At 34.3% G+C, this 24,179-nt stretch overlaps 1 protein-coding gene across 1 annotated transcript in view; it reads left to right on the top strand.

Annotated features, from left to right (window-relative positions):
- The window catches only part of LRP1B (LDL receptor related protein 1B), a 1,885,740-nt gene extending 1,862,820 nt beyond the window's left edge, over window positions 1-22,920 (top strand). The window contains exons 89-92 of the mRNA XM_082465229.1: window positions 3,491-3,581; window positions 4,521-4,665; window positions 7,544-7,642; window positions 9,097-22,920. Of these exons, the coding sequence (XP_082321355.1) occupies window positions 3,491-3,581; window positions 4,521-4,665; window positions 7,544-7,642; window positions 9,097-9,237 (476 nt within the window). The 3' untranslated portion in view covers window positions 9,238-22,920. The remainder of the gene's footprint in view (window positions 1-3,490; window positions 3,582-4,520; window positions 4,666-7,543; window positions 7,643-9,096) is intronic.
- Window positions 22,921-24,179: the final 1,259 nt, after the last annotated feature.

The following is a 24,179-nucleotide window of genomic DNA, read 5'->3' as shown; positions in this document are numbered from 1 at the left end:
TTTTTTAATAGTACAAATTCCCGGCTCATTTCTGTAGCTTACACAGCCCTTCCTAACATCCCCTTTGCTTTCTTCTACAGCCACATCTCCTTCTACCACCCTCCGCTCTACTCTCCATTCAGACTGTTGTTCCTTGATCTTTTCTCCTCCAGGTTTTCATATTTCTCTCCCTAGATTAATTCAGTATCTCCTCCTCCACTCAACCTGCATTCTCTTTCATGGAACTCATCCCTCAGGTCTCAAAGGCATACCAGTCCTCCTCCTCTATCCCAGATCTAGTCGGATTCTACTCCTCTATGTTTTCAGAGCAATACATACTTTCACTAGGGTAGTGCTTACCACTGTGCTAAATAAACCCATGTGTTTGTCATCTTCTAATATACGTCAAACAAGATGAGAGGAGGGACATTTCTATCCCCAGTGCAAAGTAGAGTAAATGTTGAGTGTGTGGAATATAGCAACACTTAAAAATATATCTGCTAAGTGAGAACTGAATGTATAGTCCCTATGATATCCTAGGCACTGTGCTATCTGCAAAACAAAGATAGATAGCTTATGCCCTCAAGTTACAAATAAACTGATCTCTACAATATATGGTGAAAAGTGCAAAATAGAGGCATGCACAGAGTCATATGGCAATATGTATTTTGAATTAGTTAATAAACATGTATTAGCACTTTCTGTGTAATAGACACAATTCTATTTACATTACTATGATGTATATATTAATGATAACACTCATTTTATAAATGTGTAAACTCAAAGAATATAAATTGGCCCAAGCGCATGTTGCTAGTAAGCTGAGATTTGAACAGAGGTAGCCTGGCTCCAGAATCTATTATCTCAACTGTGATGCTGTACTGCCTCTCCCATTGAAGGGGTCTCCTCAACATAACAATTTGATAATACAGTTCTTCTTTCACATGGAAAAGCATTATATATAATGAGGCTACAGAACAATGTGGCAAAGAAAGACTGGCTCTATTTTCTGTGAGAAGTTTGTTGAGATTTCCCCTCCACCCAATAACAATTTCAGAGTGTGCTTTTTTTTTTTTAATCTGTTTAGAACAGTCCACCAAAAATATACTATTAAAAATATCACCTACAATAGATCTTGATTGTTATATGTTACAATATGATATTTACTGCTGTATATACTGCTTGGAAAAAATACTTATTTTGATAAATATCTATACTATGTTCTAAAAATATATATAGTTGCTAGTTGTTTCCATGAATATAAACTAATTTACAAAAAATAAAGAAAAACTTGCCAAATTGCCACCCTGCATTATTTATTGGCTATACTGAGCATTATTGCAGTTACCTTGCTTGATAGGTTATATAAACATATAAGAATGCTAGGCTCTTAAACAGAGGGCTGTAATGTAAGGGATTGGAACTGCCATCTGTCATGGGAAAAAGAAAAAGAAAAACAAAGTTCTTTGTTTTCTAGCATGCATAATTAACAGCATTTCTACCTAATAAGAATAAAAGAAACTATGTAGAACAAATAAAATCTAATATTCTAAATAATTTATAATTGCTTTGAGGGGAAAGTAACTTTATATACCTTAAAAGTAGTATTGGTATATATTTTAAACCTACAAATTTACCACAAATTTTAGCAGAAAAAAATATAAATGATGAAGTGAGGATATTTATAAAGTTGTGATCAATCAGTTGAAGTCAGTTTATGAAGAAATCAAGCTGTTCACTGGTATTTAAAATTTGTGAACAAATGTTAATTACTATCCAAGGTGCCAGATTCTCCACTTACATTAATTACTAATAAATTACACATTCATATAAAGTTCACTTTCCCAAAACCAAGGAGGTAATGTAATATCAAACTCACTAAATCATATAGTGCTGGTAACAGCATGAAAAAAATAAAATGAGGTTTACATTTCAGAAACTGACTAAAGAAGGCAAGCCATATTTTTTCTTGCATGGAAGAGTTATTTGGTTATTTTAGTCAAGTTATTTTTGAAGTTCCAAATTGAAAGATTATCTTATATATGACATTTCCTTAATAAAGACTTTTTGGTATTTTGGTAAGTGATCTGCAATACGTACTACCTCACACAGATATCTGTGGCCAGAGCTGTTAAAACTGATCTATATTTCTACTTTAAATTCCCTAAGCAGCTGCTTATCATGCTTAATACTACCATTATTTCTACCACAGTATTTTACATGTACGTGTATATGCAGAGGAAAATTCATATATTTAATAACTCTTAACGTTTCATTCCTGAACCCTTCAAGATCCTCACATTAAATTTCAATTAGTTTGGGTGTTGCTTTGTTTCTCAGTTTAGCCAGTGATTAAGCTGACTTGACAGAATCAATGAGATACTTATTCCAAATAGGCAAAGACTTTGTCTTATGGGCACTAGATATTTGTCTGTTGGAAACATGAGATTTAGGTACTTGATAGAGCTTCTTAATACTCTCCTGTTATTAGGCAGCCCTTGCATTCAGTTTTCTTCCTGCATAAGTGACATATGGCCCTAGGTGTATCTTACTGTGGATCGCATCATCAGTAAAAGGGTATTGTCTCCTTCTTCTTTAGAAAAAAAAGATTGCTCTTATTGCCAACCTAGAAATGGAGGGCAGGGCAGAGGTTCTTCTCCGTTTTACTTCTCCCCTATGCTCAGATGCATAAAAACTAAGACCCACTATTGAAAATCTATTCCATAGTTCTGTTATTCCATTTTGAAGATGAGTGATACAACCTAAGATCATTCTTATAAAGAAGGAAAGTGGACATTTACCACATAAGCCAAACACTTAAATGTGGTTTGCTGAAACTATTCTGGAACTGGAATTTGAGAAAGAGAATCCACTTTGTCCCCCTATTTTGTTGAATCAAGCTAAGAGCCCTATGTGGTAGGTCTTCATGTCTCTATTTTAACGGGTAAAGGGCATGAGCCTCAAATTTCAAATAACTTTTCCGAGGTCTCACTTCAGGTAAGTAGTGAAACTGATATTTAAGCCTATGTCCATCCAAATACAAAACCGTTGCCCCTTTTGTTTTACCAGGCTGCCATCTAACTTGCCACATGTACTCATGGCCAGGGAGTATTTATAGCTAAAGGAAAAAAACTAAGGGTGGAAATATGGCCAGAGAAATTGTGGAAATCTGTGTTCAGTCACAGTTTCTTTACTTACGTCATTGCAAATAAATGTGTCTGGTGAGAATCAGAGTCAGACTGACAAAGAAGTCAGTATTTCTAACCTCAAGGTATTTAACTGTAACATATAAATGAAAGATATCTAAAGAAACATTTCCAGCAGATCAAGTATTTAATAAGAAAGTGATTTTCCAGTAATGTAGTTATGAACTAGGAATATAGACATTTGGCCTAAGCTTTATTTTTATTATGTCAATTGTCAAATGATTTGGTGTAATAAAGTGTTCAGTTATATCAATCTTGTCTTCATTTTATTTATGTGTTCATCTATTCATTCATTTCTTTTTCAGGAAGCATAGCCATCATTGTGCCTCTCGTCCTCCTGGTGACTTTGATAACCACCTTGGTAATTGGTTTAGTGCTCTGTAAAAGAAAAAGAAGGTAAGATGCAATGTTCTAGACCAACAGTAAATAAATTACACAAATAGTTACAGAAACTGATTTTTTTAAAGAAAATTTCTTAAAGTATGATTTACATATTCCAACTGCAGAATTCTATGTTTTTTGAACCATTTTATCCCTCTACTTCATTTTAAGTGATTATAATTTAGATAACCTTTCCCTTATGTTATATTGATGGAATGGCTGCATTTGCATATTCCAACAAAAATAACAAGGGAGTTATTAAACATTCAATAGAATTTTACATTTGTGGTAGTTTTTCCTTGGAACAGCAAGAGTCTCTAAAGAGCATTTTATAATATTAATGTGTAAGATTAGTAATGTCAATAAAATGATAATGACTATGTATTGTATGTCACAAATTGTGCATTTTATTCACAAATTACATATTTGTTGATTTTATATATTACTGGAAGTGTCATTATTTCAACTTATATGAATATGCAGTCAAAAGATCTATAAGGAGTGAGTTGTCTGTGGGATTATTATCTGGAAGCTAGAGTTTGTGAGTCAGTTTTTGAACTATGTAAAGGAGGATTTTAGCCACATGACTTGAGGATGGAAAGTTTATCACTGTTTTTTTATAGAAGTTTTTCAGGAACGAAAGGGAAAAAGTAGAATTTTAAAGGGCAATCGATTAGTGAATATTCAGTTTCAACTAATGTGGTATTAGCTATTTACAAGGAATATGTTCCAAGTGCATTTTTTATTGTTAAATCTAAATAATTTGGGAAAATCATGTATTACATTCAGAGTTTTTGTTCCTCTGTGAATCAATAAATGTCATTTATTTTCAGTGTATTTTATTTAAGAATGTTCCATCAGTTATATTAAAATGTCATTAAATCTACAAATACGACAGTTTCATGCACCACACTGTGATATTTAGACAACTCACACAATGATCACTTATTCTAGGACAAAAACTATAAGAAGACAACCTATTATCAATGGAGGAATAAACGTAGAAATTGGCAATCCATCTTACAACATGTACGAGGTGGATCATGATCACAGCGACGGAGGTCTTTTAGATCCTGGCTTTATGGTAGATCCAGCGAAGGTAAAGTGTTAAGATGATGGACCGTGAGCACTAACATTCTTGAGTCAATTCTCTATAAAGTGGTTCTGAATTTCGTCATTATTTCTTTTATCTGAAGTTAGATTAAAGAACTTCAGGATGCATTGAATTGTATAGTCTCTTCTAAAGAAAAAATAAAATTATGGACTGCATTCACCTGACGCACGAAGTTAATGTAACGTGTTTTGGAAAATAGTATTTATTCATTCAGTTAGTTTATAAACATAGCTTATTTAAAATAATATCTTATTCAAATGTGTTGAGGTGCTGGCACATCTAAATATACAGCCTAGTGTAAAATTACTGATTTATTTTTAATAACAAAAAGAGTACAGTATTTCATTGCCAAAATAAGTGCTTTATTTCCAATAATGTTGTATTGAAGAGTCCACTAAGCTGTGTCCTTGGATTTGTTTGTAATCAAATCACTTTTAAACAATATTTTTCTACCTACTGTAATATCCTTCTTATTGATTTGAGACATACCATTGACATATATAGCCTAAAAATCCATAGTCTTTTTTTAGTTTCTATTAGTTCATATTACTGAATGCTCAGTTTGGAAGCTTTCATAAGAAATAGATAAATGATACAACTATCTAGATAAACTAGCAAAGATTCCCTTCACTGTATAATCGGAATATTTTGCATGATAATTATAGAATATTTTAAGAGCATCAATTGAATTAATGAATTAAAAGCATCAATTTGCTAGGATGGTATGATTTTTCTTAGCTTATTTGTTCATTCATTAAATGGTTATTTATATTCTGATATATTAAAGGTATTTTGTCCAAAATGCACCATAATATTAAATAATCACAACGATCACATGGCTTTGCACTCATAGCAACAACTGTTCCCAAAGAAACTGAATAGGTCCCATATGTTCAATCTAGTTCTGAATCCACGGCCAGACTTTCTAAGCCTAAAATTTGTGGTCTGAAACTGAAGAAGTATTCATTTCTATGAAAAGAAATCAATCATTATTGCATAGATAAGTTTTTACCCTATCAGAAGATATTGTATACTTTTTTTCCTCATTAGAAATAATTTTTTAATTACTCTAAATTATTAATTCAGTTACTAACTCCTACATTTGAAGTTGTTTGTGAAATACACCCTGGTAACCTAAGTTTCAGTGTTTTGTACTTGAAATTGAAAAACTAAACATACTGTGCATGTCATTTGATAATTTATAAAGGAGAAAGACATCTTAAATAATAGACTTCTCATATTCTATGAATTTTTCTTAGGAATAAAATACAGTGTCTGTAAATATAACATGAACTGATGAGGCTATACCTTATACACTTTTTATGAGCAGGAGAGTTCTCATTTTCCCCATCATTTTATTTCTAGTGATAGAACTAAGCCTATTTTGGATACTTAAAGGGAATAGCTTTTTAATATTCCATTTAATTTTTAAAATATTTACTCTAGGAAGATAAAACTATGCTTCAGTGCCCCTCAAATATATTTTTAATGTATTTAGCAAATAACATACAGTAAATATTTATTTACTAATTTTCTGACTGATTGACCAAAATTACACTAAATGTGACTTGGATGGCTGATTCTAGCTGACTCCTGATGTTTGAAATGTAAATATGAATTGTTGCCTAAGAAGTAACTGCAGAAAATACATTTATAGGTATAGACGATTTTGAAAAGCAGGTAGCCACACCAAAGCAACCTTCATGATGAAGTGTTTTTCATAGAGTATTCACTTGTTACAATGGTTTGATATATTCATGATGTGATCAAATACAAATTGCATTACACATAAAGAAGATTTTTGTGGAATATTTTCATTATTTTCAAAATGGGTAAAATTTCTCCTTCAATGGTACATTAGAAATCAAAAGAATTGAAATAATAAATTTTATTAAAAAAAGATTTGTCTATGGAGGCAATCACAGAATAGTTTGAAGAGTTCATAATAGGGGAATTAGTATCTATTGGTTTTATACAAATTCATCTCAATCCTTACTTAGATTGTTTTTAATACCTTCTAAATGAGACCTTTGTGGAGGAAAATAAAGAGGCAATATTGACCTGATTTTATATTTAAAATTTTTTTCCTGGGACCTTTGCCCTTGATGATCATTCACTGTTAAGAGTTGATAGTTACAATTTTGAAAAATATGTATGTTCATTAATATTTTAATATTCTTCAACTTTTCATCTAGCTTTTTAAATTCCTTTTTGGTCACTAATAACTATTCATTCTATCATGAATATGAGTGTACCAGAGTGACTTATTCTGCCCTTAGACCCAAGAAAGTCTAAAAGTCTAAAGCCATTGCTCTTGCACAGAGTTTAGTGAGCCAATCTGATTACTAATTAATTTGCTTTAAACTAGAGAGTCAGATTTAACAAAAAACAGATAATTTGTCTTGATATATCGAATTTTAAATTTGATTTGTATATTCTAAAAATATAGAGGTCATGAACCTTTAATTAGAACCAGTAAGATAAATATTTGAGTTTACAGAATGGGCTCCTATCAGAACTTTTCAAAGTGACAAACCTTCAGTGAGGGAGGCTGATGCATTTTTCATAGGACCGATAGCAACAATACGCTTTTTGGGGGGAGAGAATGAAGTTAAATAAATAATGGAGGTTTCTAGGTGAATGGTATGTCTATAAGTAAGCTAAACTAAGAGAAATGTCTACTGTGAATCACAGATCTAATATTAATAGTTATTTCATAAATTATTGAAACTACCATGAACACATTGTTGATGCCCCAGGGCTGAAGAATATATCTTATTTTTATGACTTAACATGAGTTTATGTCAATGAAAACAGTTCCATGATATTAGATCAGAAACTAAAATTCTCTGTTTACACACAGCCCAGGTATATAGGGGGAGGGACCAGTGCTTTCAAGCTTCCACACACAGCGCTGCCCAGCTACCTAAACTCTGATTTGAAAGGACCACTAACCGCTGGGGTGAGAGAAAATTCATTATTCCATATCCATTCCATCACAGAACTCCTCACAATCAAAGATGATTACTCGACTTAGATAGGGGCTTATCCTTAATGATTTTTTAATTAACAAAAGATTTCAAAACAGCATTAAAATTGGGGGCTTAAGTGTCCTGCATATGCAAGATTATATATGAAACGTTATTTTCGGCAAGTTATTCAGTAGAAATATCTCTTCTTCTAAATTCGAAAATTTTAAAGCTCCTTAACAGTAAACATGAGCATTTGCTATTGTTAGAACAGAAATCTCTAGCCAGAAATTTAAGCTGAATAGTTTAAATTTATGTTTGGCTTGGTTTATTTTCTATTAAGACGCTTTGTTTAGTATATACAAATTTGATATCCTTTTAAATAAAAATATAATACAAAATGTGGCATTATATGGAGAAATTAGAAATGGTGTATGAAACCATTCTTGAAAACTTTTTAAGTAACTAGTTTCTAGAGAAAGGTGCTTTGTCTAAAGTTATATGGTTCATATTGGAAAGAAGAGAGATTAAAGACAGGTATCAAGATTCTTAGAATTGATCTCACCCTTGTACCTCTCTCCCATCAACTGTTTTTCATTCTCATTTTTTTATCATGTTTGTCTCATTTGCATGGCTCAAAAAATATAATATTTCTTTGTTATGACTAGGATTTAACGTTCTATTTTGGAAAGACAAAATTTTAAAAAACCAACTACGTAACAATCTCAGGTTAAGTTGCAACTATTAAAATAATAAACATTGTATATGTTTTTCAAATGAAAGAGATCATTTCTGCATATCTCAATGCTACCTCAAAGTGATGCAAGTATCTATGAAACTTAGAATGACTGTGTCCTTCACAGTTCTTTAGAAGAATCCAAAAATATTTCCAATAATAAGTACATAGAGATTGTTTGAAGCAAAAATACTGTCTTTATTTTTTAAAGTTTACACAACTAATGTAGTTTACTTTCATTTTTCTTTGTTTTTGTTTTTTTAATTTCATATTGAAAAATTATAAGCACCAAGCAGTTAGATGACCAAGCAAAAAGATGGCAGCACATCTTTCCTGCCACTGCAATAGCATTAAGGGGAGAAAGCATGGACTGGAAATAAGACAATCTGGTTTAATGTTCTGTACTTTTAAATAAAGTCGCAGTGAATATAGCTTTCATGAAGATTTCTTCAGGCTTTCAATATTATGTCAAAGCTCCCCTTAGGTTCACAAGTTAACTGAAAAACATACAATTATGTTTTTATCTAAAACGATGCTAAAGTCGAAGAAAGCCTGTAAACAGAATTTAAATTACATTTATATAATTACTATTTAGTAAGTTAAATGAAATGCATATAAATGTTGTTAACAGTAAAAGATAGACATCATAGAAAATAACAAATTCATGTGGTCAAAACAGGTAATAAAACTATATTTATTTTTCTCCTTCAGCCAACAAATTACTCCAATCCAATATATGCGAAATTGTATATGGATGGGCAAAACTGTCGAAACTCCTTAGGAAGTGTTGATGAAAGGAAAGAACTGCTTCCAAAGAAAATAGAAATTGGGATAAGAGAGACAGTGGCATAATGAGCGGTACCTTTTATATACTGTATAAATGTATAAAATGTAAGGATTACTTTTGTATGTTCCAACAGTATTATACTTGTTTTGGGATCAGCATTACCTCTTCCTTTATCTTTTTTCTGGTCAATTGTTTTCTGAGTTTTCTGGGTTTTATTTTTTGCTGATGACTACTGATTGACCATTTGTATGGTATTTTTATGAAAAAGAACTGCACTACAGTACAATTTACACCAATGCTGCTGATAAGACACACCTTTGAATTTGTTAAAATTAAAAACAACGTATTCCTTTGTAGTGTGAATATGAGCAATCTATTTTATATGAACTTTTTTTGGTTCTACTTAATCAACAAAGATAATCTCTGCACTTTTTCATTATACGGTCTGAAAGCCGTAATACAATATCATTTAATTTTCTGTTTAAATTGATGGAAAAATGATTGAATGGTCAACTCTCTTCTTTGTGCCCATTAAGACTGATTCAAACTGCTGAAAATATATAGCCATCACAAGTTCAGCATAACCAGCTTTGAAATTAGTCTTAGGTTGCCAAGTGAGAATTTTGACAAAAATCCTTTAAAAATTTATAAAAGTAATAATTTGCATGAATACATATGACTACATTTTCCAAAATTTAGTGGACTCTATTGTGATATACTAAAAGTATACACCCTATAAACAATAGTTATATTTAGGTAGTAGAACATAGCAAAATTATAATCAAAAGTGGAAAGAACACACTTGCTATGGGAGAAGACATTTTGTTTTCCCTCAGTCCTGAGGTAAATAGCCAGCCTAGAGCACAACAGGGCATTGGGCACTTATGTCTTAGGAATTTCTTCCCAGTCACGCACCTTTTGTGGAAGATTAACCCAACCCCTTAACATACAGAACACTAAAGAATACTATATAAGCACACAAATTGATGACACAATTTCAATTATGTGAATGCATTCTCTGCGAGATCAAAAGGAAGAGGCAAGGCAGCCATTATGGTATAGAGTAATCGGTAAATATTTTCAATATACAATATGACTAATCTATTATTTGCCCTATCCAAAATATATTCTTAAGGGACTTTCCAAGTTATGGAAAAACAATTATCTGCCCATAATCAAAGGTGGAGAGTATACATGCTGACCAGTTACTCTAGTACTCTGATTTCTTCTGGCTATACAAAACACATGGACCCCATTTACTTGTCTGTTTTCAGATTTCAGTTGAAACACACATACGATTTATTTAAGTTGTATAAAAAAGTATAGCATTTTTATACAAATATCTTTAAAGGCACAAAAGATTTATTCACAAGGTATGGAGGGCTTTTTGTTCCTCTGATAGACATGACTGACTTTTAGCTGTCATAATGTATTAACAGATGAAATATGTTTGTGGTTGCTCTTTATCCCTTTGTATAAGCATTAAAAAAAAAAAAAACACTGCTGTTTTATAAAGAGACTTTTTGTTGTACTATGTGCATGCATACTACCTATTTCTAAACTTTGCCATATTGAGGCCTTTATAAATGATTGATTTATGTAATACTAGTGCAATTTTGCTTGAAACAATGTTATGCATATCATAAACTTTTCCAGGTTCTTGTTTAAGTACATTTTTTAAATTGAACAGTATTTTTCATTTTGGTTATAATAGTCATTTTGCCTATGTTTCTACAATGAAGTGTTAAAATACTTTATAAAAAACTGTTGACTGGCTTATTTAAATGAAATTCTACATATTTAAGTGCTTGTGTTGGGTAGTTTTTGAAAAGGAAATTATTTTCTTTATGGAGTTTAACATTCTTAGGAAGTTATTTTAGTAAACATGAGACATAATTTTTGTTGTATCCTTAGGACATACTCCTTGGGGTAGGACTGATTTCATTGCATCATTTTTCAAATCACAATAAGAAGGCATTTTCTCTCTTCGAAGTAGAAGCACATCCCTTACTTTTTCCTTTTCCCTGCCATACGTTGCTCATCATGGATGCCATGTTGCAATAGAAAGAAAGATAGGTTATATACACAGTAGTATGACAATTGTGTTGAAATAAGCCAAAGTTCTTCCTGCTCTTTCCCATTCTCAAAAAATGTACCTTAAGGAAAACTCAGAATCCATTAGATGCTGTGTAGACATTATTTTGTAAATGGATTAGCTATTAGTGTACCTACTTGGAGTATTTGACTAGAGATGCAAATGCAGGAGGGTCTGATTGACTGGAGCTATCATTGAGTTGTATTATCTGAAAGGGTCTTTGTATATCAGAGCTTTATGACCGTAGCCGACATTATCATTTGAAAGAGAAGAACCCACAGATTGGAATGACCTCAATACAACTAACATTAGTATAAGTATCTACCAAAATATATATGATATACAACCCACCAACTAACACTCAGGGTCTGGCATCAATGACCTGTTTTCTCTCTAGTACACTGAAAGCTATAGTCAAGAGAGCTCAGGATGCAGCTCATCCTAAGGACCTACATTCTCATGGTCCTTATTTCATAGTATGTTTCACCATTCTATGCTGGTTCATTCAAGTCCACATCAGAGTCCGTAGTATTTCTAGTTGCAGTTACTTTGCATTCAGTGTTTACAGAACAAAGATTTTTTTTGTCAAGTCCTCAAACTTTATTTCTATGGCTCTAGCTGTTTCTATTTCAATTTTCTTTTGCAAAAACTCATATAAATGCCAGAAAGTCAGGTGTATAATTCTCCACAGTGACCATTCTGTATAAATGCCTTTCCAAAATACTTCCTGAAATATTCCTTCAAGTTTTGATGGGACACATTGTCTAAAAACTGAATGCTTCCTGGTAAACTCTTCTTCTTACCCAAATGTCCTTCCATCCAAAGCAGAGATTTTCAGCCTTTTGACATTTGAGCCAGGTAATTCTTTGTTGTCCTTTTTAGAGTAGGACACTTAGCAGGATCTCTGCCTCCTATCTATTAGTCACTACTAGCACCACCCAAAGATGCAACAACCAGAATATCTACAGACGTTGTCACATGCCTTCTGGGGAACAATATTGCTCTTGCTAAGAACTGCTGATCTAGGGCTGTGTTCTGTTTCCTGCTATTAAATGACTTTCAGCTGGATCAGCTGAGTCAAAAAAAAGGCTCCTCATCACCAAAATCATGGCAGTCCTAAGTTTTGAGTTTAATTCTTTAATGTTGATGATGCATGAGTTATAGAAACTTGGTATTAGTAAAGTGCCTATGTAGTTTTAAAAAGTCATTACTAAGGGAAAAATTTCATTTAGAAACTTGTACCGTTTTGCATAAATTGGGCTATTTTCATTTATGCAAATGTTTTATTTGTGGCCTTTTTGATATCATTAATGATTATGTGTTATTTTGTTTAGTGGTTGATTATGTGCTTATTTTGTTGTATCTCGAGGTTGAGATTTAAGCTTGCACTTTTCATCTAGGAATGTTTCTTTCCATTTTTATGATGACTCGAAGAAGTTCAACACTCAATGCATTTTATGGCTATTATAAATGAACTATAATATGTAAAATGCCCACAATTTCCAAATCCCTAACAGGGAAAATTGGTACATGTGATGAAGGAAATATAAAAAAAAATTGTTAACTTTTCTTTATCCTCTCCCATCTCCATATCTTCGAACAGATACAAAATCTTATTCCTGTCTATGAATACTACTACTATTTACAGATTCAACTTTTTCATGTAGTTTTACTTAAAAGATTAAAATATATGATAATTAAAATTCTGCAGCGTTGAGCAAAATACAGCTAACCACTTTCTTCACCTTATGCCCCATTCCAGTTATCGTCAGTTTGTTTAACAATGGCTCTCTCAATATTAAAAGATTTATTTAAATTTAATGTAGATTAAAGTCATTGTTCAAATAGGTTCCCTTGAATTGTAACTTGTAAGAAAAGGAGGGGCTCAAGCACTTCTTTTGAAGATGACTACTGGGTAACATAGCACAAAAATTATTTTTCCATGTGTTTTGAATATGAGAAAAACAACAATAGAAAGAGAAAAAAAATGGTTTATTTTTCAATTCTACTACCAAATCTATTGCTAACTTAGTATATCCAGAAAATTAACTTGTCCAGTAAAGATAAAGTTAATTAAAAATATTCAGAACCAGTTTTATTCAGAAAAACATTTAGTTTTTGATGTTATCTAATATCAAAAGGCCCAGGGACATATACTTCATGCCATGAGATGCATGTATCTAGTCTAAAAAAAGAAAAATAAATGAAATGACTTCTCTGGTTTAACTTTTCTCTTGTAGATATTACACTTAAGTGGCTGCAATTTATTCTGAAAAATAGTTTCTAGTGAATCCCATCATTTTTTGTACCCAGTGATCAAAAATCAAAGAAAAATTGTTACTAAAAATGGCCTATTTGATAAATTCTATGCTTAGAAGGTGTTCATTCTCTTTGATGGATAGTCTGCCCCTTTAGCACAGTGTTTGTAAGAGATCAGTAAACCTAGGCAATGCAATTCTGATACTTTAGTCATTTATTCACTGCAAGATAATTTTTTAGCTGTAGTTTATTTTGCAGTTTTAATACATAAATTATGTGTCTCCTGATAGAAGTTGATTTCCAGCTTTTTTATGCTGTAGTGGTTTGGAGAACCAGTAATATAACTGTTCTAGGCTTTCAAAATACAATGTCAATAGTGAAAGCCATATGCAGCTTATTCAAGTCAGTAATATACAAATTTATAAGTGAGAAACTATTTTTCTACACACAGAATAAACTGTGAAATATAGTTTAGAATAAAATTTAGAAGTTTGAAATAAGGCTGTTGATGGAGATACTTAAAAAAACAATATACAGAGTCTAACTTTAGTATGGCTTGATCGATTTGATACAATATTTCTCAAGGAATAATGTCAAAAGTTAGGTAGAAAATAAGCAGACAATGAGATTTCAAATGGAACAACCTCCATTCTTGCAGTCTACAAGTGTCAATAGTATGTTTGTGGAAATCTATATAAACACATAACAATAATGACAACATACAAACACACATGTACATACACATACACTCACATATTCTCACACACTGACTTTGAGGTCCCATTAATTGTGAAGATGGCATTTTTCTCCTATTTTACCTAAATTTTAACCACGTTTAGCTTCTCTGGCTTATAGTTTCAGAAATCACTACACTTATCCATATTGGTAACAAGTTCCTAGATTCTTATTCTTTAATATAAAATCATATCTCTCCCTATTTGCTTCTTATTTTCTTCTATCCAAAGTGATCTTAAAGGAAGCCAATATTCTTCTTTCACTATTTTGTCATAAGCTGTATTGCTTATTTATATTGTAAAAAATAGTCATTTTAGGAAGCAGAAAATAAATAGAAAGAAGAAAAATTAATAGGAAGTTTAAAAACTAGAGAGAACCAATTATGGTTTCAGAGAATTTTATTCATTTGTTTTAGAATCATGCTTAAATTTAATTTTTCTATCCTGCTTTAAAAATATAACATTATAACATTAAAATATTTGGTTTTATGTCTTTCTTGTGCTTTTATTTAGTTACTTCTTTTTATTCAATTTCTTGCTTATTCTATGGAAACTCTATATTGCTTGGTTTTATTTTTCTCTTTTGAAAATTATATTTTATAATTTGTTCTACTGGTAAATACTTCCAACTCTAAATAATTAAATATAGAATTTAAAAATAAGTCTTTTTTCTCTCTCTCTAAATTGAGGAACTTAACATCCTTTGATTCCTCTAACCTAGCTCACCCTCACAGTCTTTGTTGATACAGTTTGTTGTTTTATTAAGAAAATATTTTTAGAACGATATTTTTAAACTTATTTATTTTTTATTTTTGTATTTTTTAATTATTTATTTTATCTATTTATTTTTTGGCTGCATCAGGTCTTAGTTGCAGGATCTTTTGTTGCAGTGCGCTGGCTTCTCTCTGGTTGTGGCGTTTGGGTTTTCTCTCTCTAGTTGTGGTGTGTGGGTTTTCTCTCTCTAGTTGTGGCGTGCAGGTTACAGAGCACGTGGGCTTTGTAGTTTGTGGCACGTGGGCTCTCTCATTGAGGCACACAAGCTCAGTACTTGCGGCGTGCGGGCTTAGTTGCCCCGTGGCATGTGGGATGTTAGCTCCCCGACCAGAGATCAAACCCGCGTCCCCTGCATTGGAAGGTGGATTCTTTACCACTGGACCACCAGGTAAGTCCCATTAAGAAAATATTTTAACTGAAGTATTATTTTTTATATGTTTTGTCTTTTCTTTATCAATTATTTGGAATATTTTCAACTATTTTTACATTTAAGATTTCTCTTTAAAATTCATCATTCCATTACTGTATGATTCTTCCTTCCTTAATTTCTTTATTTTGACCGATGTCTTACTAGTATCTTTCAGGAAGCATACATATGAAAAACCTTTATCAGTGGTATATTTGCTGAATTTTTGCATATGTACAGACATTTCTCTAAGGCGTTCAAATACGAATGTCAGCTCAACTGGATGTATAATTTTGGAGTTTTTTCTTTTCCTCCAATATTAGGTTGAACCTGCCCCACTGCTTTCTGGTGTTCAGTGCTGTTAAGGATAAGTCTGAGACCAAACAGGTTTTTCTTTCTTTGTAACATTTCTCCCCAGACTTTAAGAAATCAAAGCAAAAACTAATTATAGTTAAAATATATTGTCAAATATACACACACAGTTTTATTAATTTTGTCTATCTACTACAATTTATTTTTAGCTGAGATTAGTTTTCTTCAAGAGGTCTTTATCACTTCTGTCCAAAGTGTTTTCTTTCAATACACAGAATCACCTACAGTTCTTAGATTAAATCTTTATTTTTTCTTTACTAGAGAAAAATCATCTTAATATTTTTTCTCCTTTTTTTTCCCTATATTCTTGAAGAGATTTTCAAGTTTCTGGCCTGGATTCCTGATTTACTTTTTTCCCCTGCAGATTCAATTTATTTTTCACATATTCATGTGTGAGTCTGTGTGTGTGCATGCATGCAAGTGCCTCGGGGATGGGTCCTTCCTTATCTTGCTCAACTTCCTTTTTAACTTAGTTTTAAATTTTTCTGTTTAGTGTATTTTCTTCTCATGGTTTTCTGCTGAGGTATCATAGTATCTGTTTCCTGTTTCCTACTCACAATACAAACTTATTTTCAAAAGTTTTTGTTTTGTGACAATCTGTAAGTCTAGAGAATAATGTTTTCACATCCTTGTTCTATGGAATTTTTAAAAGCATAATCCAAGTGCTTTTTATATTTTCTTTGCCATTCACTAATTTTTTTTTATTTTTTAGGCTGCATTGGGTCTTTGTTGCTGCATGCAGACTCTCTCTAGCTGTGGCGAACGGGGGCTACTCTTTGTTGCAGTGGGCGGGCTTCTCATTGTGGTGGCTTCTCTTGTTGCAGAGCATGGGCTCTAGGCACGCAGGCTTCAGTAGTTGCAGCACGCAGGCTTCAGTAGTTGTAGCACATGGGCTCAGTAGTTGAGGCACGCAGGCCCTAGAGCGTGCAGGCTTCAGTAGTTGCGGCTCATGGGCTCTAGGGTGCTCAGGCTTCAGTAGTTGTGGCATGTGGGCTCAGTAGTTGCAGCTCACAGGCTTAGTGGCTCTGCGGCATGCGGGATCTTCCCAGACCAGGGATCAAACCCATGTCCCCTACATAAGCAAGCAGATTCTTAACCACTGTGCCACCAGGGAAGTCCCGCCATTCACTAATGTTTAACTACAGAGAAAACACTCTACTTCCAGTGCTTCCCAGCAAATAGGGTATACAATATTTATTGTCCACTCTTTCCATCAATTTTATGCCTCTTAAATATCTTTCTTAGGTCTATAACTTCTGGCCCATTTCTCCATCATATATCCTAGTGGGTCTTTTCTAAGAATCAGTCTAATTAATCTCATTCTCATATCAATATATCTTTACTTAATAAAATAAGAAAGTGCAGAAAATGTCAGTGCTCCTGTATGCTGTATTATGGGGATTCTTCCTGTAATCCACACCCAGCTGCACCTCCAAATACCTGGTCCATGAATTCACTAGGAAAGCACCAGGCTTCTTTAGTGCTCCGGCACCCCTTCTCTTACTTAAAAACAGTCCTAGAGGTCTGGACAATTTTCTGGCAGCATCACATTTTGAAAGAATGTAGAAGCTCGGATTGGGGAAGTGCTCTGCCCACCTCAAGAGGCACTGACTGTTTGGTAGAAGGATGGCTATCCACTTCATTTTCTAGTACAGATCCCAGGCCTTTGCATCCTGATGCTGAGTATGGGGGAAACACATTTTTTAAATTATACAGAGACTCAGTTTCATCAGGGAAATTATTGGTAGATTACCAATGGTTTTGGTTTGTTTTTTACTTAGCTCCATTTCACCTAAAAACTCTCACACATATCATACTGATTTATCAATATTTTTGGATTTTCCTAAGTGTTTTAGAGAAAATTACAAATAACTGAATCAAAGGCTCCTTGTCAGATGCCTTTTAAAACTGCTAGTTTCCTCTTTAACTGTTAATAAACAATGTGGGTGCAATATCTGGGAATATCGCTTCCTCTCTCCTATCCACAGCCATGTCTTCAGTCCTTAGAACTCATCCACAGAGATTAGTAGCCCTGTATCTTTCCTCCAGATGTTGTCCTTTAAAGGTGCATTAGACACCTCTTACTTCCCACCGCACAGTGTCACTTTTCACCTCTTTCTAACCTGTCTGCTGCACTTAGCTTTGCAGGAGCGCGACAGAGAACTTGGCCTCAGCTGTGCTTAGTCTCTCTCTGGATTAGCTTTTTTTTTGCTGCCATAACAAATTACCACAGGTTTAGCCTCTTAAAACAATACATATATCATCTCACAGTTCTGTAGGTCAGAAGTCCAGGTTGGCTTGAGTAGATTCCGTGCTCCAGGTTTCACAAGGCTGGCATCAAGGTGTTGACCACCAGAGCTCTTATCACAGGCTCTAGGGAGGATGTGCTCCCAAGCTTATTCAGGCTTATGGCAGAATCCAGTTCCTTGCAGTTGTAGAACTGAGGTTCTAGTTACCTTACTGGCTGTCAGCTGGGGTCCATCCTTAGCTCCTACAGGTATCTCTGTGGTCCTAGTATGTGGGCCCTTACATCCCAGAACCATGTTTCATAGCTCCCTCATGCTTGCAGTCTCCCTGAATTACACTTCTACTGATCCCTTCTGCTTCCAGCCAGAGAAAGCTCTTTGCGTTTAAGGGCTTATGTGGTTAGGTTGGACCAATGTGGATTATACAGGATAATTTCCTTATTTTAAGGTCCATAACCTTAATTATATCTACAAAGTCCTTTTTGCCATGTAAGCTAACATATTCATGGATTCCAGGGATTAGGGCACAGGCATCTTTATGGTGCCGTTATTTGACCTGTGACACACTCTTGCTTCTGCCCTGGGGCACCTCTGAGCCAGTACAAAATAACTAGCTCTAGATGCCCTGCTAAATATTATATTCTTCCTTGCTGGTCCAACATCTTCATGATCTACTCTTGAATGTTCTCCCCCTCCTATTGACCAGGTCAGGTCTCAAAAATGTCTTACTCAAGATACACACCTAAGTGACCTTGATTATTTGCCTGAAGACAAATGATATGAGGGCAGACCATGGGGAGGACGAGAACATCTACAGGAACCTACCTGGCACTCAGCATGTGCAACCTGGAGATGTGAAGGTGTTAATACAACATGGAGCAACCATTAACCAATAAAAAAATGTCCCAATTCCATCTCTTAGCTAATTCCATGCTTCATTCTTCCTGTCTTTTTTGAAGGTCTCTGAGGAGAAAACCCAAGATTCCCTTATTAGTGATCCATTTGATAACACCTGCTTGTATGGATTGTCTACTCTTCCCAGTTTCCTGTACCTATTCTCGAAATCACTGCCCAATACAAACTGCTTGCATAAGGCCCATGTCTCAAGCTCCATTTTGGGAAATAAAAAGTGGCCTTTCAAAGTAAAGCATCAGCAAGGAATTCTAAAACAGACAGATATAATAAGGACCCCATTGTTGGGGATAAATGGGGAGATGATTACCCCGACATGCAGTGACATCACAATTTCTAAGAGTCTCACTAGTGCTAACCAGGATGAGTTACAGGTAGAAGATGTAGCATTGGCTTACATGGTAGCCGTGGTCCTTGGACAATATAGGGACAATAGTAATTATAAGGATTATATTGTTGGATAATTTATTTAAGTCTTAAAAAAAGAATAGAATCAGGTTAGCCAACAATCACCTTAAGGCACACTGTTATAGGTCAGAAGGCCAAATTGGAGGCAGTTGAAGGGACCCCTATCTCCTACAGCTTCATGCAGACGATACTGAAAATTAGACCCGGACTTCATTTTACCTGGAGCAGAGCTACAAAGGAGGTACCCTGGTGTAGACTTGACTTGTCTCACAGCTTAAGGTCAGTGATCTTATAGAAAGCAAGCTTTGGTAGGGGATATTTGCGTGGACAAGTGTGAAAATGTCAAACCTCCAAGTTTCTCTGAATCATCCAGGCTGACAGAAGGAGCACCTGCCCATCTGCTAAAGGAAAACAGGCTGCCTTTGTCTGGAGGCTCTGTAAAGGTCTCACCTAAAACAGATGCCTTGCAAGGTCATCCTTGTTCTCCCCACAGTTTGTTCCCATTTCATTGCCTTCATATCAATAACCAGGTTCAACCAGCTCAAGCAGGGAAACAGTTCCTGCTCCAGGAAAAAGTAGAAGACCTGGTTATTATGAAAGGGAACACATTCAAAAGTGGATCATGAAGACACTGGACCAGTAGGAAAGAATACAAGAGGATAATTTGTTTAACATCATGGTAAGAGCATCTGGAGCTAGTTATTTTGTGCTGTGATGGATCCCTAAACCATGGGAAATATGACAGTCCTCAATAAATGAGGCAGAGATGCTGGAACTGCCTTAACAGTATTTGGGGTCAGAAGGCTCAAGGAGGTAGGTGGGAATGTTAGGCCAGACCTACTGCATATTAGGACCTAGTGTTTGGGTCAACCATGTTTTGTGTAAAGTCCAAGAGGATACTCTCTTCACAAAGGTAATAAAAGATTCCCTGGTAGAGGGCAAATTAAAAACTTTGGTAGGCTGGGTTTGATAATAGGAGATGTTTTCTGGAACTGGGCTCTGCAGTGTCAATAGAGATAATAGGATTTCAGAATGTCATGCTTTAAGTGGCAGCATTTAGCCAATAGACGGAAGGTAGAAATATTTACTGCTATGGACAGCAAGGGTGAAGTGGCAACCAGGGTGCCTTGGGTCTGTGGCAATGACTGACAGGCCATAGATTTTTCTGGTAGCAAGATAGATGCGCAGCCAACTAGGGTGTGACTTGACCTTACATCCAAAGAAATTTAGAGGTGGCACATAGAAGATTTACATCCTCTACAGCAATGGATAAAAATTCATGACTCCTGATGTGGTTTCAAAACCTAAGTCAGTTCACAGACCCAGAATCCAATAATTGAAAGTGAAACCAAATGCCCCTGAGGAAGAAAAAATATTCCTTCAATCTGTCCCCAAGGGTGCTGTGCCAATTGCCAGACTTAACCTCACAATGGAAAAAGGAAATACTCAGAACTTTTGAATGTTTTTGGATATAGTATCCAAACTGGTAAGAGGATACCATAACACTCATCATGCCCCTCGTTTAGTGGGAGCCTGTGGAGGCCAAGTGATAAGTAAAGTTCTGATCCAGGTTTATCTTATAGTGGATCTAGTGCATCCAAGTATCTACCCAGTAGCTATTGCCTGGCCCATCAATACACAGTTGGGATGCATTTTCTGAGTACCTGGCCAAACTCCGACATGTTTACTCTGATTTGTGGAGGAACAGTGATTATGATAAGGGTTAAGTGTGGAAGCTCCTGAAACTGCCCTATCTTCAAGTCAAAATAGTAAATCAGAAGCAAGAATATTGCCTGGAAGAATTTCAGAGATTGGTGCCCCAATTAAAGATCTAAAGGATATGGTGGTGCTGGTTCCTATCTTAAACCATTAGTCAAAAATAAATAAATGAATGAATCTATTTGGCAGGTGACAATGGACTACTATAAACTTAACTAAGTTGCAGCCCCAATTGCGATCCTTTGCCAGATGTGATATTTTTATAGGAATATGTTAACATAGGTTATGACACTTGGTGTACAGCTACTGATCTGGTAGATGCATTTTTTTCAATCCCCATCAGAAGATTCAAACTTTTTCTTTTATGCAAGAAGAACAGCATTATACATTCACTGTTGATCTCAGAACTGTGTTCACCCTCTTTCAGGAAACTTGATGATCATCTCACATTTTGTAGACCACACAGTGGCATGGGAAGGATCACTATCTGTTTAGTAAATATAGGTATGGCAAATATAAACTTCATAGAATAATAAACTATTTATAGTTTTATGAATTTTTAAATTATTTTCAAGGCTGATGTTATTGTATGCAACTATTTTGATAGTGCTATAAATCCAGGCAGAAGGCAAAAATTAGAACTTAAGTAGTTTTTGCCTAAGTGTTTTCATTTTAAATAGACACAAAAGTATTTGGGATATTCAGAATACTGCCTCCATTCTACATTCCATTTATTTTCTGTGGAATCCTCAAATCTTGAATTATTTGCCCTTTTTTAAAACTATAATTTCTGTTCAAATTAAGATATAATTATGCCTACAGGGTTCTCTCCTGCCTGCTTAATGATTTTTAAAATAACACATTTTTATTTATCTTAAAGACTGAAATAGAAAACACAAATCTTTTTGAATATTTACCTTACTGTCATTATTACTTGCAGCATGATACCTGCACATCCATTTAAATGCTTCTTTTTGGCCTATATTAGAATGCAAAATGAACTCTGAATCCCATGCTTGTAAGTGGATGTATATATATATATTTGAAATGAACGTCTTCAGTGGACTCTTCAAGACAAGATCCTGAACCTTGACTCCCAATTAATTAGTACAAAGAGAGAACATCTATACAAACAACCTCGCTATTCATTTGATAGCTAATTAAAATGCATACTCTGTAGAAGTCACTTGACTCTCAATTACAATTAAATATGCAAGGTTATCAGAACGCCGCAAGCAGAAAGTTGGAAGTAACCTTCCCCTATTAGAGTGAACACATCAGGGATGGTTCTGTGTGGTAAGGAAAGGTTGTGTGTAGCACAACTGATGTCACCACTGATCCTAGGATCCCATCAGCTGTAGCAGGCTCAAGGTAAAAACCTACTGAACTGATCAAATTGTTTGTGGACCCCATCAAATATCAACTAGAACAGTCTAAGAAAAAATAGCTGTCAAGATTTGCCTGTTGCTCTAATGGTGTTGGGTTAATTTTGTCATAAAATTAATGATGCACTTAAAATGAAGAGATTTATGATACCTGCGAGCACTTCTAATTGAGTTAACCCAACAGAGCAGGTTACAAGTCATACAACTCCAAAAAAGAATGATTAATAAGGTGCCCAAATTGTGTCCTCCCTTTTTGACTGAAATCTTCAATAGGCTATTAACATAATTACCTCATTTTTACTTCAACTATTGTCATTTTAAACCAGATGACTGTGTTTTTCATGAACACCAAGCTAGATTGTTTTCTTAAATTAACCTATGAGCAAAAGCTTTATTGAGCCTTAGAAGAAAAACTCTCCCTCTCTCTCTTCATATATATATATAAAATAACCCCCTTACTTCTTTAGTTTCTATTCTTAAAATGTGGGATATTTTTATTTAACCTCACTAATTGAATTCTCACTAGTTGAATTTTTAAAAGGCATTCATGCATTAAGTCATATACTGAAGAGACATTTATAAAAAGGCCTAACCTAAACTGCTAAGTATCCTGCATATTTCAGTGGTATTATTATGACAGCGATGAAAAACAACAGGGCCACTATGCTCCTCTTGATGGGTACATCTGAGACCGGTGACAACCTGAAGATTGTAACAAGTACTAGTTAAATGTGTGTCATTTATTACTTACAAAGATCACTTTCATGCAACTAGATTTTTGATGTGCCAGTTACCCATTACAGCCATCTTGGCTAAGAGGAGACATAGTTACCGGTGTGTCCCATTCGCTGAGTGGCAAGAGGAAAGTGCCAAATTCAATTCACCTTCTCCTGCAGATTACAACAACAACAAAAGGTAACATTCAGTTTTGTATAAATGAAACAACAGAAATATCTGGCAAACCATATTTAGTATTTAAGAAGATACGTGCTCTACATTTCCAAACCCCGCACAAAAAATGAAGAATTTTAGACTTTAGAGCCTTATCATTGACAAGGCCATTAAGCCAATAGAATCTGTTGACCATTACGGACAAGGCCCTTGCTTTCTCTATCACTCTGAATTACACATTCAAGTAACTATGATTAATAAAGATAACGTGATTAATAGAATCTTTTTTTAAAAGTGCTAACTATAGTAAATGAATCTTAAATCTACTCTTATTTTTTCCATTTTGTATTATTATTAAGGTATATTTATGACATGCAATTTAACTGAGATTAAAATTGCTGTGTTTCACCTAGGTTTGGGGATACAATCATGGATCTAAAAACATGGATAATCAGTTCAATGATTCTTTGAAATCCTAGTTTTGTCTCTGACAGTGGTATCAAAGCACCTCAAGGACAAACATAGCAGTTGCTTGGCCTAAAATCAACCTCAGACCATCAGAGCTGTGTGCAAGCAGCATAACACAAAGCATCTGATAGCAAGTTTAGCCTTTTGGGGGTACACATTTTTATCTATAAAAATTCCCAGAGTTACTCATTTCTTGGCTTTCTTTTCATTATATGTGGCAACATATATGTTAACTATGTGTGAACATGAGTAAACTGTGTGTTAGCTCAAACGTCTATTTTCAATAATCCAGGGAACTACCTTAAGATTTTAGTATTTCTGTGAATTCAGGAACACAT

Source organism: Balaenoptera physalus (assembly GCF_965194825.1).
Source record: "Balaenoptera physalus genome assembly, chromosome: 6".
Classification (NCBI taxonomy): Eukaryota; Metazoa; Chordata; class Mammalia; order Artiodactyla; family Balaenopteridae; genus Balaenoptera; species Balaenoptera physalus.
Note: the sequence above shows the minus strand (reverse complement) of the source record. Positions and strands in the feature narration are given on the sequence as shown.